At 40.8% G+C, this 17,019-nt stretch overlaps 2 protein-coding genes across 2 annotated transcripts in view; both read left to right on the forward strand.

Annotated features, from left to right (window-relative positions):
• naaladl2 (N-acetylated alpha-linked acidic dipeptidase like 2) overlaps nt 1-8,795 on the forward strand; it is an 814,243-nt gene extending 805,448 nt beyond the window's left edge. Inside the window, exon 17 of the mRNA XM_033621483.2 lies at nt 613-8,795. Within this exon, the coding sequence (XP_033477374.1) occupies nt 613-859 (247 nt within the window). The 3' untranslated portion in view covers nt 860-8,795. The remainder of the gene's footprint in view (nt 1-612) is intronic.
• A 7,310-nt stretch (nt 8,796-16,105) lies between these two features.
• The window catches only part of LOC117253454 (uncharacterized), a 154,021-nt gene continuing 153,107 nt past the window's right edge, over nt 16,106-17,019 (forward strand). The window contains exon 1 of the mRNA XM_033620922.2: nt 16,106-16,311. Coding sequence (XP_033476813.2) covers nt 16,161-16,311 — 151 coding nt within the window. The 5' untranslated portion in view covers nt 16,106-16,160. The remainder of the gene's footprint in view (nt 16,312-17,019) is intronic.

Below are 17,019 nucleotides of genomic sequence, written 5' to 3' on the forward strand. Positions count from 1 at the left end.
TGCAGGTAGAGAGGATGGTGGATGGCGTGACATCCGTTGAGACAACTGCCAAGCTGCTGACCGCAGTTTGCGTCCAACAACCAACAAAACTGTTTGTTTTAAGTGAATCATTGCTGTGTTTCTTGCGTTTTTTTAGTCCCCAAACATGGGTGTTTTTTAGGGACAATGGCTTTTTTTTCCCAGCTTCTTTTTAGCACCCAAATGTGGGTGTTTTTTTAAGGAACCCGTCGCTGTTTTTCCAGTCGTGATAGTGCCACAAAAAGCAGCTGCATTTTTTTTCCCAAGACATTGGTGCTTTTCCAGCAAGGACTGTGCCCCTAAAACCATGTATTTTAAACCAAAACATGATCTCTTCCTAACCATAACCAAGTAGTTTTTTGTGCCTAAACCTAACTACAGGTTAAGTTTCAGTGTATCTGCAACCTAATAACATACAAATGTAATGTATCTGTGGTTTGCTGAAATGTACACTGCCAGCATTTTTTCTGGTGATTGGGTCGGGCAGGAGAGTGGTGGCGGGGGGGGCGGGCTGCATGTCATATTCTGCCTGTATGCATTGTATGTATGAAGTTATTCAATGACACTCTCCTCTCTCTTCCTCTCTCTCTATAGAAACCTGTTATACAGCCTTCCAGGGAAGACTCCTCAGTTTTCCATCCTCAGGTTCTCACAGGAAGCCGTCCTGCATTGTAACGTCACCAGCAAAACAGTCAAACACAACTCTGCAGACAAAGAAGTACTTTGCCACAGCACCATGAACCGGTTTCTGTCTCTCATCCTCAGGGCCATCCGCTCAGCTGAGAGGCTGGTGTGTTTTGGCTTGGACTTGTTTGAAAATTATCCAAGTGACACAATATGATCTTGGCCGAGACAGACACACCAGTGACCTTGGATGCACATAAGAGCAAAAAACTGCCACTGATCAAGTCCATAAAATTTAAATACATTGCAGATATAAAAACTAATTGAAGCTCGATTCAAAATCCCATCTGACTCATCATACTACAGTTTTGGAAAAGTAGAGAATGAGAATCCACACACTAAATGAGTATTATTGCTCAACACAAAAGAGATTCAAACTCCCACCCCAAGTGTCATTTATTCCCATGATTCCACACTTACCTATAACCAATATTCAACCAATGACAACAATATGCAGTCCAGAATATAGTGAAAAAAGTTTTTGAATGATTTTCATATCAAGATTTGTAAAAGAGAAAAACTGTTTTTCTGATTTATGAATGTATTAAAACTAACTTGTTGCACATTAGCTCTTAGATATGCAAATAATACTGACACAATGGGGTTGTTAAAATTGCACTTTACCCTCTTCCAGTGAAAGCATACCAGAAATAAAAGGCATTTGATGATTTTTAAATTACCACGAGTCCTTCAGGAGACACTTTCTCTGTTGTCTCAAAAACCTTTATTCAAATGAATCCCAGTAAAGGAGGTTTTTAAGAAAACTATAGCACTAATTCCAAAATATTCTTACTCCCAACTCATCACACATCGCCGCTTGGTCTATATATGATGTGTCAGGTATCCTGGAGGCGTCTGTCATTGACATTCTGGGACAGCGTGTCATTTTACGTTTGTTACATGCATTGTCTCTTTTTTAAAATACACTTCTGTTTTCACAGGAAATGTACAATTTCTGCTCATTAGATGCATACAGTCTTTTTCAAAGTAACTTACATAGTTGGTAAAACACCTTGTATTTATGTTTAAAAACAAGCTTACGTTTAGGCTATAAATTAATGTGGGTTGGTTTAGAAAAAAACATCATGGTTTCTGGGTGAAAGTCTGGTGTTTGTTGGACTCATCCACCACCCCTCCCACCCGCCCTAAAGGGACTTTCAAGCTGCTTAAGTTACGTTGTTGTCCCGCAGCATTTCAAGCTGTTGTCTTCTGGCAGCATTATAAACTGATGCCACCCTATGACTTATCATACAACTGCGAAAGGATGCTTTTTTGTCTATGGCTGATGCAGAAATCACTGACCAAGCGGCGGTATTTGACGACTTTGGAATGAGAGCAGGTTGCCAATTCAGAAAGGGTCACGTTAAAAATAAAAATAAAATTAAAAAAATAGAAAATATAATTTGAATTTGTGATGGTAATGAAAATGTAAGATTATCTAAATGCCTTGTCTAACAAGTTTTAGAGAAAGAAATTGTTTACATGTGTTTACACTTTATTTGTAGACACTGGGAAATGGGGGTAAGCTTAAAAAAAAAAAAAAAAAACTTGACCATGTCCAGATTTGATAAATGTCACTTTGTGAGGGTATCTGTTTTTAAAGTTTTGTGAGCCCATAAAGGGAAGTCTTGGTAAATTTTATAAAATGGGTCTTACACTTGTAATTGTGGCCATTCTGGCTAATGGGTCATGCAAACTTTGCACTCACCACTGACACTGTAGAGATACTGAAAACACAACCACAGCAAAACAAGGTATATCTGGGCAAGCAGCCTCTTAAAACTTTCATTTGGTCCAGCCAGCAGGTTAACCAAACAGCTGGCTTGGGTTGATAGGGAACTGCCCATTGGTCCGACAGCCCACTGGTTCGACATCCCATTGTTCCGACCATATTAAACCCATTGTTCTGAAGTCTCATTGTTCCGAAATCATCATGATGCCCTGTGGTTAAGGTCTGGTTAGGTTTAGGCACAAAAACCACTTGGTTAGGGTCAGGAAAAGATCATGGTGTGGGTTAAAATGAAAAAGAAAGTGGCAAACACATAAGCCGTGAGCCTGCTCCGCCTCAAGCCTTTCCCAGCTGACCCAGAGCCAGTCGTGCCGCACCATACGCCGGCCGCGAGCCATTCAGCACCGCGGACAGTCGGACTAATGGGATGTCGAACCAACGGGCTGTCGGACCAATGACATGGACCCGGTTGATACCTAGCTAATTCAGGGTGGGGGATATTTCTGATTTCTGTGTTTAACAACCCATTAAACCACATTGCTTGTCCCTGTCATCAAATACGACCCACAGAAGCGTATCCTAAATTAGTGCCCCTGGCGGTGTTCGGAGACCAACACAAAACAAAATATACATGGCTGTTAGCGGTCACAGTTTTGAACATGTGGTTTTTAATGGTCATAGTAAGGGTTGGGTTTAGGTAACAATATTGATTGGTTAAGTTTAGAAATATGTCATGGTTTGGGTCAACATAAGTATGCCTGTTACATAATTGACGTCAAATATGTCAGGTTACCCAGTTAATGTTATGTCAGTTAATGTAACTTAAAAAAAAACTCAAAATTAACATTTTGTTTCACACAGGACATGAACACCACTCTCCAGGGTCAAACTGTGTTGTTATTTTTTGTTTTGTTTTTTGTTTCTTCTTTTTCTCTCATTATAATTACTACGCTTGGCTTAAAGAAAAATGTTATCCCTGGAGCATTTCTGTATGGGTTGTATGCAGCTGCTTGTACAAACAACCTATGTTGTCATTTTTGGGGAAGACAGTCTCTTCAGTAAATATTGTTTTGAATTGTGTTTGCTGAATCTCTACAATTGTAAAATTTCAATACCCAGTTATCCATAAGGGCCTTGTTCAGCAATAAGCCATTTTACTATCAGCCTTCCCAACAACACCCTATAGTTGTTCTAAAATCACTGTAAGCCATGGCTTCCTATGGCCTTTTGTTAAAGACAAGTAACACATTTAAAGCAACAGAACACAGCTTTTCAATGAATCTAATGCTTAAAGCAATAAGAATTATACCTTATTTCTTCATCCTGCAGTAAAACTTTTTTAGGCAAGTGTGTGTGTAGATGACTGTAATGAGAGTGTCATAGCAGCACAGATGTAAAACAATTACCCATCACTGCAGAAACCTGGATTCACTATGTAGTTACCATTGCCTCTGGCTCGGCCTGGAGCCCCCCACAACAGTACAGCACACAGTAATTGGCCATGTTAGCAGGTGGGGAGCTGGTATGGGAGTATGATCTGTTGCTCACACTAGCTTCTCTTGCTGGTAAAACTGGTACAACCCCTTACTCTCAAGTGAAAAGAAGCAGTTGGTGGCTCCATGGCCTTTGTGGGGGGTGCATGCTGGATGTCTATACTTGCATAGGACAACAGGCAACAGGGGCAACGCATTCTCACTCCCAACTTGTCACATATCACTGCTTGGTCAGTGGACTTTAATGTCTACATTTTATGTGCTAGGTATCCTAGATGCATGTGTTGACTGGGACCCATTTATGCCCATTACATGCACTGTGTCTTCTCAAAATACACTTCAGTTTTCACAGGAAATGTACAGTTTCTGCTCATTGGATGCATCCAGTCTTTGTCAAAATAAACTTAGAAACTTGTTGAAACACCACGTAATTACGTTTATTTCCTTGTGCAACAAAAGCACAAGGTTAGGTTTAGGGAACAAAAGCACCTGGTTAGGTTTGGAAACCACATCATGGTTTGGCTTTACATTCATATGGGAGGTGAACACCAGCCTCCTGGGTGAAAGTCCAATGTTGTTGGACCCATCCACCACCACTCCCACCCACTTCCTTAAATTACGTTATTGTCGGGTAGTGTTTCAAAGTGACACCATCTGGTGGTGTTGATAACTGAGGCTGCATATCATACCAACACAAAATAATGCTTGTTTTTCATCAGTGTCTGACACGGAAGTCAATGACCAAGCAGTGGTATCTGTCGACTTCGGAATGAGAAAAGGTTGACAGGGGCTCAATGACAGGGGTCAGCAACTATATATGGGAGACAATGGGGAACATGTGAAATTATAAGGACGTCTTATTGATAAAAGTCTTGATAATGGCTGTTATTAAAGTCTGCATTTGAGACCAAAAAAAAACTTTTTAATAATTCACTCTAATATGAATCAGCCAATACATGAAAACAGCAAAATGCTACAATTCTACTCAGCTACTCAGAAAGCCAGTCCTGTGTAGCATTCATAACAATCTTACAAAGTAAATGAGGTGAAACACTCCAATGCTTTAGCATACACAAGTGAAGATAAACAGCATCACAACACACAGTAATTCCAGCTGGATGCATTTACAATCATTATGCACTGTTTGACAATTGCTCTCTATCTCCACTTGTCATTCTCTCCCATTTCCTCAATGTCTCTGCTACTCTCGGCAAACTCTTAATATTTTAAGTGGCAACAGTCTGTGTTATCTCCCTGCCTCCTCGATCTCTTTATTCTTCTCACATTCCCTCCCTAATTAATGCCACCATCCTCTCTCATTGTGCAGAAGCTTGCTCTGTTCATGACAAGAGCTTTAGGAGTCTAATAAGGCTGACGTGCTGGCTTTAACAGCCTGCACAAGCCTGAAGAGACCTGAGCAATGCATTTTTGTTGAATAACTAATTAATATTAAGAAATGGTATTCAAAACGCATTATTATTGTGAGGAAGTGCAGTAGTACATGTTGGTTTATGGTTCTCGAGCTGTAACCAAATCGCTCACTAACCAAAGCTGCAAACCACATATCAGCAGCTCTAAAAGTCCTTTCGAATCCCAGTGAGTCATGTGATTCAAAATGTATATAAAAACTATTGGTAAATGGGGCTTCAGGGTTTTTTGTAGTTAGGCATGTGTGCTAGAATAGTGTCTGTGGGGGGAAAATGAGCTTAGCACTATTTTATAATATGAAAAAACAAAAAAAAGATTTCATACCTTAACTTATTTGTAATAGTTTGATTGTGATATTTTTTCTTAGCATGATGGGAGGGAGTGGGATGGGCTTAGGTTTTGCAGCTTGTAATTTCTAATGAAATCTGAATTTTGTAGAGTCCACACACTTTTAAATTGTTCTGAGGAATGATTTAGGATAGAAAGGTACCAGCAGCATTTTGCTATAATTGCTTCTTTACTTGCCCAGATAATCTGTTTATTGTAGTACTTAGTGCTTCCACAGCCATACTGATGCATTCAAATAGGTTTTTAGTCTTGAAATTTGGTGTCTGTTTTTTGTCTGTTTTTTTCTTTGTTTTGAATAACATCTCAATTTGCAGTGAAGATTTAATATACAAAATTTTGTAAGCTCAATTGCTAATTTGTATTTGATTGTCCACTTTGTAAATAAGCAGACTTGCAATACTGATTTTAGAAAATCAAAGCTTTTCAGGGATCAACGATATAAATGTTCATTGCTTTAAATCATGTGCCTTTTATCAGAAAAAAAATGCTTTAATTCTCAAGTATAATGTTAAATTGTATACCAAAATAGTGATTAAACTCTAGATTTTCAGTGATGTAATGCACTATTACAATCAGATCAATTACCCACCACTGTGTTGTTAATGTTTGTATCGTTTCCACTGTAACTAGTTGACTCTAGCATTAAAGTGCATTCAGACAGCACAAAGTGAATTTAAGTGGCGGCACAATTGCATACAAAATCTATAGAAAAACAACACACACAGTCTAAGAGTGTACTTAAATTTGTTTTTATCAGTGGACTACAATTCAATAAATCAGTCACCATTTTTAGGAATGAACAAGTTAGTGATATGCCTGCTATTGATTTGAAATCACCATCTTGAATATTTAAAACTGTCGAGAGAAAAGTTGCATGTTTTTTGTATGTTTTCTAAAAAACAATGTGCATATTGTGTATTGTCTAATATTGAGACATACTGCATATTGATGCTGTCACCGTAGCACAAACTTAACATACTGTAAGCAGCACCTAGACAACATGGCAGAGTATCCTGGCAGACATGCAGTCAAGTCTTCCAATAAACCAGCTGCTGTATTTTATCAATCATCATTCAACCATGTAAGACATTGCTGCACACTCAACCCAGTCACCAGAAAAAATGTTGGCATTGTTCCTTTACGAACTCACAGATATATTACATTTGCACATTATTATACAGTAGTTACATTAAAACTTTGCGTTCCAACAGTGCTGTGGTTCATGTGTGGTTAGGTTTAGGCACAAAAACCACTTGGTTATGCTTTGGAAGAGATCAGTTTTTGAATTAAAATACACAATTTTGGGGTGCACAATCCCCACTGGAAAAAACAGCCACGGGTCGCTAAAACACAAAAGGGTTTTGTTGTTTACTAGTGAAAAGCTGACAGAAAAACAGCTACAGGATGCTAAAAACACCCACGTTAGGGTGCTAAAAATCTTCAGGAAATCACGCAACTGGTCTTTGGGTGCTGACAAGCTGCTGGAAAAACAGCTCAGGGTTGTTTGACTAGTTAATAACATGTTGGGAGGGAATCTTAAGTGTGGGATCATTTTGAGGTGAAGGGTGAACCCAAGGTGATATGTAAACTTTGCATCATTCAGTGACTACAAACATGACATATCATCTGAAACATTTAAGTAGCTACATGCCCAATAGTCACAGTCAATACTGCTTTGAATTAAGGTTCATTGGTACGGTTTTGTATTTCTCTGTGATGTAGCACAGTGTTAACGATGTAATTTTTCTATTCTTTCTTAGACCTTGAACTCAAAAAATTGTGTTGCCCTGCCCAGAATATAATTTAATAATTTAATTGATATAGTAAACATGTGGGCATCTAGTCCAGTAATGGCCCTAAATGACGTCTGTTGGTCGACCAGGAAAATTCTTAGTCGGGGGCAGCCCTAGTTTGTTGGTCTGCAGCTTGGCAAACCAATAGATGACATGCTGTCCACCATCCCCTCCACCTCCTGATGACAGAGTCAGCTTATACTATATATTACGTCACTTTAGGAACATTGTTCTGATACCTATGAAATGTGCAATGTAACATGTTTGTGGTTTGAAAAAACTCACAATGCCAACATTTTCTTCTGGAGACTGAGTTGGCACACTATGTAGCACTGACACAGATATAAACATGTGGCACATAAGCTGGTCACACTGCTGTGACACATCTGACAGATTTCGGACATGTAAAAAAGGGATTTTGATCCCAATTGGCCTGTTGTGTAACAGTATAAAAAGTCTGCCTCACAGCATGAATCTCCTGCACCTGTTTTATTTTGTACTTGCATGATAATACATCAAAGCAGAACTTCATCATTTCTCACTCATTATTGTGCTATGACTTCATGTTCATGTGTTACATTGTTACTGTACATAAAGATTTAAAGTGGTTCTTAGCCTTTTTTGCTTAAAAGAATGTTTTATTGTTTCTTCTGAGTTGGCTGAATAATGACAAGCGGGAACTTTAATGTCAGTAAAGCATAATATTACATTAATGTGACGATTTGCAGTACAAAATGAATCATTGCACAAACAGGGCCTGCACCCTACCTCTGAAGAGGTCTCAAGTCACAGGTTGAAAAAATACTTGACTTGGTTGAACCATGAGCTGTTTACTGTGTACAGTATTTATATGGAAATTGAGAGGTTTAGGTTGACCTAATATGCAATGGTACATCATTTTTCATAGATTAAACAATATTAGAAACTGCTGTATGGTGGAATTTGCACAAAATTATGAATGTTCTCTGTGATGTTTCTGTTTCAGATGAATTCTCTGAACATTTGCATTTACCCAGAACTAATGCTTACTGTGGACTCCATTATTACTTTTCTGAATTGTACATGTAAAAAAAAACAAAACAATTGAAGATGGCTTGAAAACCTTTGAAACATTAAGAAGCTGACTCTCATATTGAACACTGTTATTATTATTTGAATCATCCGATGATTCCGTGTGGCCTGGTTTCTGTATGCATGACATGATTACTTCAGTAGCTTAAGCAGGGATTTTCCTGGCATGTTTTATCTCCTCTAAACTGTTCAAGTCTTGAAATTTTAATGCAATAAAGAACATTTCAAACACCTGCCTCTGCTCCTGCTAGTGTCACACACAACTGGATAGACAATACATAAAGACATAGGGCTCTAGTTTCACAGACCGGGCGAGGCGGAGGCGCAGCACACCTGCACTTTGCCAACTGGGTGTGGCCAGGCGGATTTTGCAAGTTTGGCACACCGTGTGCGCTGGCGCAGCTACTTGTCTGTCCCACCTCTGTCCCTCCTACCTGCACAAGTCAGAAAGAGGGAGGAGAGGAGGCGTGGAGTGGGTTTTACACACATCACACCAATCAAATGAGCCCCTCTCCTCGCCCTTAAATGCGCCGCGCGAAGGCGTAATGAGAGTTTACTCAATTCGCCATGGCAGAAGAGAGCAGCAGTGTCAGACAGCCAAACTTCTCCCAGGAGGAAACTGATGTTTTGGTCCGGGAGGTCCAAGCTCACAGTGTCCGAATATATGGAACTGCGAGCAGACCTCCACGGGCTGATGATGCAAAGGTAGCCTGGGAGGAGGTCACCACAATTGTAAATCAATGTTGCGTTTCTCTCGTGCGCGCACGCTCTCTCTTTCTCTCTCACAGTCTCACTCTGTTGCTTTTCTTTTGACTTTTCTAAGATGACAGATGCTGAATATATACTCCCTATCTGATGCTGTGGCTGTTTGTGGTTGGCTGAGAGGGATGTGAACTCATTAGTTTGCAGCTGTGTTAATCAAATCAGGTTGGGTTTCCATTACGCGTGCCAAACGTGCCAAACGGTGCCAATCCCCTTTGATTTTTAGTTAGTTTAGTTTAGTTTAGTTTATTTACTTTATTAATCCCTCTGAGGGGAAATTCAGTGTTTTCACTCTTGCTTGTAAATTACACACAAGTCCAAAAGACACACACATGCACAAACAGGACCTATACATGCACAAAGTGGAGAGATGTCAGAGTGAGGGGGCTGCCCTTGGTGAGGCGCCCCAAGCGGTTGGGGGGTTCGGTGCCTTGCTCAAGGGCACCTCGGCAGTACCCAGGAGGTGAACTGGCACCTCTCCAGCCACCAATCCACGCTCCATATTTTGGTCCAGATGGGGACTCGAACAGGCGACCCTCCGGTTCCCAACCCAAGTCCCTATGGGCTGAGCTACTGCCGCCCAGTTGTCCCATCAGATGTGACGGGACAGTCGATATAGAGATACATTTATGTGCTGATTGCAGATAGTTGCATTGAATAGTGTTTTTTTGGGTATTTATTGCATCCTTAATGTGCCTGATATTCTGGAAACCTGCCTGTGAGGTTTTGGTGACGTGTGCGCACTGTCCGCCGGTCAGCCAAACTTCCTTTACACCGGCTGCGCTCCCCCTGCGCTGACAGTAGACCTGGTTTCAGCTGGCGAGCTTTTAGCGCACCTTTGGCGAAGCCTTTTGGCCCGAAACTGTCACTGCGCCAAGCTGGATCTGTCGACACCTCCCCCTGCTGCGCCGCCACACCCATCTCAGCGCACCTCGATCTGCCAAACTACCAAACTGAGCGCGCCTTGGGTTACGCTGCTCGAAATTAGCTCTGCGCGGGGTTCGCCACCCTGCACCACCCTGCGCTGCGCCAGGAAACTAGAGCCCATAATCAGCACAACAAAGTCGTGTAATTCCAACAAACACTTCTGCAATCTAATAACTTACTTTTGTTAACCTTGCTGAAATGGTAGAGATGTGTGTAGCTACACCAAGACATCACTGTTGGGTGTGGTCATAGGTGTAAAGAAACACACCTGTGACCACACACCACACCAGTCAGAGGTGCAACAGACTGGAAATTTACAACCAGAGAGGGCATTGCTGGAATGAAGCTTCTCTTAAATGTAAACTGTACCAGCCTTGAATTATTTTTACTGCCTATTTTTCTTTGACTAATTACCCACAATACTCAACAGCAGTTCTAATGAGATAAATGGCATAATGGATATAATCAAACTAATTACATTGCAAACCACACAATATTTCCCTTTGCTATAACCTGGCTCAGGAAGGGACAAAACTTTAGATCACATCATGGAGTGTGCATTTAAAGATATGTTTTTGTTCAGCCACAACAGAAATATAAACCAAACTGGAAACATGAAACAAAATCACTGGATCTGTGGTGCATAAACGAGAGAAAGATGTACTGTGGGAGTGTTTTATTGTGCAATAAACGTGGAAACTAACTTAACTCTATAGTCATTGGAGACTGGCAGAATGAAAGGAAATAGGGCAGTGGTGAAGAAGTATTCAGATCTTGTATTTAAAGGGACATATCACCTTTAAAATCAAAAATACACAAAATTTTTCATTTCTTAATTTCTCTTTAACTGTAGTGCTATTTATCAGTTGAGATTGTTTTGGTGTGAGTTGCAGGGTGTTGGAGATATCATCCATAGAGATGTCTTCCCTCTCTCTAATTTAATGGAACTAACTGGCACTCAAAGCACCAAAAAAACAGTTTAAAAACTAAACAGCAATGTCTCTTCCAGAAATCACGACCTGGTCACTCAAAATAATCCATAGACCTTGTTGTGAACAGTTTCATGTAGGAACTGTTTTCTTTCTATTGAATTACACCCGCCAACTGTATCACCCAACAGAAGGAAGCATGCATCTACTGCTAGCTCACTTAGCACCACAGAGCTAGCTGCCGAGGAGGATGCCATTAATAAATACATCTCACATTGTTAGGATCATGAGCCTCTCGTCTGTGAGTAAATGCACACTTCCTTTTGCAGGTGATACCGTTGGTGGGTGTAGTTCAGTCTATAGTTTGGCATAATGATTGGATTATTTATTTTAGGGATAAAGAAATTCTACTATATTGATCCATTGATTCCAATAACTGTGTTTTCAGTTACTGTGCGTCCCTCTGCTGACCAGTGGTGGAATGTAACTTAGTACATTTATGTTAGTACTGTACTGTACTTGAGGTACTTTTATTTTACTTGACTATTTTAATCTCATGCCACGTTTTACTTCGACTCCACTACACTTCAGAGAAAAATATTCTACATTTTACTCCATCACAGTATTTTGATAACTTTAGTTACTTTACAAATGAGATTTTTGGGCACAAATCATATGAAAATATTCAAGTGCAGCTGAAATGATTAGTTGACTGATTAAAAAATTAATTTGCATCTATTTAATAATCATTTAAATCAATTGTCAATTGTCAAAAAACATAGTTCCAGCTTCTCAAATATGACAGCTTGCTGCTTTTTTTTAAATAATTTTTATTTATTACATATATTTAAACTTTTCTGCATTCGTTATTTTACTTTTAATACTTACATACATTTCCCTGATTGTACTTACATATTTTTACCTATGTAAGATTAAGTAAAGGATCTGAATACTCCCTCCACCACTGCTGCTGACATGACATTACAGCATCACAAATGTTTTGTCATCTCTGGGCATTTGATTTTTTCTATAACACCAGTACTGACACTCTGGAAAATCACATCTTTACTTTAAGTTTATTTCACAGTACTTTAGTTTCTCTATTGCTGAACTTCTTGTTCCTCTTACAGCCTTTTCAGTGACTTCTCACCAATTCTTGGGCACATTCCAGAGTCTCTGAACACAGCACAACACCTGCCCGTATAATTCTTAGGGGGCGTTACCTATGCTAATTGGTGACTTATGATCCAGTGGGATTCATGATTCAGCGCATCTGGGTGGGAGCAGATTTGGATGGTTGAGAACATTTGGTGCATCTGGAGCTGACTCCTCTTATTTGTTTTTGTCTAACCAGAAAATTAAGGTAAAAAATATGAGTTATTTAAACGAATGTTGCTGCAAAGAGTCGTTGGCAGAACAAGTCTAATGTGGGGACATAGGGTAAACCAGCGGGGGGGGGGTTCACAAACTGCATTTGAAGAACTCAATATATGATGTAAATGTTTCTTAATATGAGTTTGCCATCAACAACCAACACACCACATCAGCTCCAATTACAAAACATTCTGCAAAGTCACTCTTTTTAATGCACACACACACACACACACACACAGTGTATTGCGAACCCAAACTGCAAAAAAGGTCGATGTGCAAACCACGTCTCTCCCTCTCTCTCCCTCCGTCGCCCTCTCCATCTCTCTCTCATACAACACACAAACATGGTCCACTATACGCGTCATCATTTGAAACGGCGAATCTCCACTGACTGGATTTTTACAGCCCCAAACATTCCACATTTTGTGTAATAATGAAAGCCAAGGCTGGTGCCATGAAGTGAATTAAATGCATGTCCTACCTTTGGAAGAGCTGCAAGCAGCGACTGTTGGTGCTGAACCTCCTAAGGACAGTGTCCTTCCACTCAGTTGTACACTTTCTGGTTAAGTTCCTTTCAAACGTCAGCTGAACCAAGTGGACCTTTCTTTTGTGGAGCATTACGAGTCTGTGGTCCGAAAATATGTTTCTCAGGGTGGAGAATGAGTTCTCACACATGGCTATGGAGGCTCCAAATGTTAAAGCATGTTTGAGAGCAGTAAAAACACTGGACATTGCAGTGAGATGCAAGTGGTATTTGGAGATGATGTGCTGTACAGTCCATTCCTCCTCGAATGGCTGCGATTGTTTAGCAACCTCAGGCTCCATCTCAAAAACAGGCAACCATGGAAAGTCCATAATGTGTTTCACAGCTTTCACATCCAGAAATGTGTCACTTTCTGGGTTCAGTGCAACAAGTGCACGGGCCAACTCTGAGTTGCGCTTGCTGAATCTGTCGTCCATTTCTCCAAGTACTGAATCAGTAGTGTTGTAGTACAGTGTCTTCCAGTTCTGCTGTGTCATCATCATCCCTGTGTCCTTTAGTTCCCACAACGACATACCTATCCATATTTGTGGCCGCTTGGCACCTCTTTTTGGAAATTATGGGTCTCAGCGAGGTGCTCGCACACAGGCTGTTGCGCTAGCTAAGATACTTAAACCTGTCATCAAGACAGCGTCCTCTCTATGAAGAATCTTGTTTGATGGATCCAGCAGGGCAAGAACTGCATGCACCAAGTTAGCATATAATAAGGGCACATTCACACCAGGATAGTCCGGAGGACTTGTTTCCATTGGGCAGGGAATGCCAAAAAATTTCATAGCTTCATTTGGTTCAGTTCACTTTCACACTGCACTTTTTAAAGCGGACCAAACCACCTGGACAACGTCACGCAGTTACAACAGCTGCTTGTTTGGGGTGGTATTACCCGAAACAACTACTGAAGAAATAAAAGCATGAGGAAGAAGAAAACCCAGCTCATCGACTGGCCAGGACCGAAAATGGAAATCCATTCCCTTCAGCCGGTTTGGTCACCACAAAAACAATGGAGCCCATATATGACCATATATCAATAAGCTCCTGCACCTCTGCACTACTCCACGTCTGCCCACGAGACATTTTCCAACTTTTTCTTTTTTACCTCTGCGTCTCCCGGCTTGCATCGTTGGCTTCGTTATTTTTCTACCCAGAATGCACTGCGCTCTATGTCACTTCCTCTCTTTGGTTCACTTCCTCTCTTTGGTTCGCCGGATAGTCCGTTTGCATTTCCCACTGTAAGCAAACTGCACCAGGGTTCATTTGCAAGTGAACCGAGACCCCCAGTTTTCAGTCTTCTAAGAATCTAAGAATCTTCGATGTGTACAATCCAGCTTCATTTAGCTCCAACAAAACAGTGTCTGTTTTGGGTAGACCCAACCAATTTGGTTGGGCTGGTCGGTCCCAAGGTCATCCACGGGTGCTATTCCACAGGTAGCACTTAATGCTATAGTTGGTAATGTTGGAGAGCTAGCAAGATTTGAAAGTGGCACCTCCTCTAAGCTGCCCTTCCCCTCCTCCCCCTCCTGTCAGTGCTCCATCTAAAGCCACGCCCCCACAAACTTGAACGCGCATCCTGCAGTACACTGACAGAGAAGCTAACTGTCTAACATCAATCCAGCTATTCATGATGCTGTCATATGGTTCACACTGACAGCATTAGGAATTGATGACTGACACATGTCACCGCAGTAATGACGCCACCGCAAGATGGCGGCATACACAAATCGCTCGGCGAATTCGTCTATTGGATAAAAGAGATAATAATTATGTATTGCATAGACATATATACATAGACGCCGCATCGATCGCTGAGCCGTACGTCAACGTCGCCGCCATATTGGATGTGGCAAGGCTGCGCTGTAAACTAATACAAGTGAATGGACTTAATTTCATAAAGCGCCTTTCTACACAGAAATTTACGTTAATGCCTCTCATTTATTCATTCACACATGCACTAATATACTTGGGAAACAGTTAGGCACCAAAAACAATGTATTTGATCTTCTCAGATGGCTAAGATAAGAACTTTATTGATCCCACACAGGAGCAATTCACGTTACATCAGCTATAGAGAACCCCACCCACCCCCACCCATAACGCTGTCCCCGTAGCTGCACGAGGCCCAGTGTGTTCTGTGATAAACTGCACATTTTAGAGCGGCCCTTTACTGTGACCACCCAAGCCACACCTGTGTAGTAATGATGTTGTTTAATCAGCATCTTGATATGCCACACTTGTCAGGTGGATGGATTATCTTGGAAAAGGAGAAGTGCTCACTAATACAGATTTTAACAAATTTGTGACCAAAATTTGAGAGAAATATAGAGTGCATAAAAGAGCCTTGGATCTTTTACCTAAGCCTGTGAAAAATGGGAGCAAAAACAAGGTTGTATTTAAATCTGTTGTGACTAAAGTTCTAGCAGAGTAAAAATTATAACATTTTGCTTCTGAATTATAGTGGAGTGGAAGTATTAAGTGGCAATAAATGGAAACAAGTACTTAGTTTAAATCCATCACTGGAGTGGAAGCATAGCTGTCACTTGGACCAGGTAAGATAGATTTGAACAAGAAATGTAATTTGTGGCAAAAAAATATTTCCTGTCTCCTCTGAGTCCCTATTTTGTAGTTTTCTGAGAGTTTATTATCGAGCAACGTGGGACCATTACACTTAATGTTTATTCATACCTAATGAGCTGCTGTAAAGTTAATAGTAAAAGGGTTTAATTTGTGTCACTACTTGTGTCTGTGAACCATTCCAGCTGCACTCTGTGGTTTAGTGAACTGAAGTGTCTGTGGCTTTTGGACAGAGAGTCGTCTGTATAATCTGTAGCTGCGGATGCTGCATGTAACCCAGCAGACTGCTCCCTGTCTGTATGTTAAATTAGGCTATGGTTGTCATTTTAATGCCCTGAAGCTGCACGTTGCTCATCCTCAAACAGGACCAGGAAGCATCGTCGGGCGCGTGCAGTATCCGGAGGACCGTGCGCGTTCACGCGCCGCGAAAGAGAGGGGCGGGAGAGGAGGAGAGTGGCAGAGAGAGGAGGTGAAGGGGGGGAGAGAGAGAGGGTAATGAAAATGATGGCGACCGATGCAGAGGAGATAAGAATCCAAACAAGCCCCTGTCCCATCCCCGACAACAGTCTCAGCACTCTGTCCATCAAAATCACGCGGAAAAACCAGGATAAACACTGGAAGTTGCGCTTTATTTACCTGCAGTGCTGTGAGTACCGACACACAACACGACGTTCAGAGCCAAACACCGGCACAGGCTTCACGAGCCCGCTCAGGAAACACTGACAATGTGTCTGCCACATTAGTCTGACCGACATTAGCTTTATCACCATAGAATAAATGCACGTTTATCTTATTCTTGAAGAACCCGACCTCCATTTAACGGAGTATGGAGGGGGTTGGGGGTGGGGGCGGACCGGGATACAACGCTCGCGAGGACAAACATGAAGAAACAGTGGAAAATAAATAAATAAATGTTGCTTATACTGCAATAAAGATACTTAACGTTACCTTACCTATTATCAATGAATCCTTTGAGCATATCATTTAATTCGGCATGCATTTAACAAACCAAGTAATGCTTATTTATTTCAAATTGACCCTTTTTTGTTTAAAAGTATTGAACTATTTCTCGTGTGAACTGTTAGTAAAAGTTAACATTTTATTTAAGTAACGTTAAGTGCCTCTTGGATTTGCGCTACAGGTTTGTAAATCAAAATAAAAATTAAGCTGCCTTATCTGTTACGTTCTCCAACAAGCTAATGTTTCACTATCATTAAAGTATAGTAGGCTACTGGCCTCAGTGGCTAGTGTGGGCCATTTAAAAGTCCCATATTATGAAAAGTAGCCTATGATTACAATGTGTATTTATAATGAAGCAGGAAGGCCTATGGCTAATATATGAATACTTTGAAAT

Source organism: Epinephelus lanceolatus, chromosome 6 (assembly GCF_041903045.1).
Source record: "Epinephelus lanceolatus isolate andai-2023 chromosome 6, ASM4190304v1, whole genome shotgun sequence".
Taxonomy (NCBI): domain Eukaryota; kingdom Metazoa; phylum Chordata; class Actinopteri; order Perciformes; family Serranidae; genus Epinephelus; species Epinephelus lanceolatus.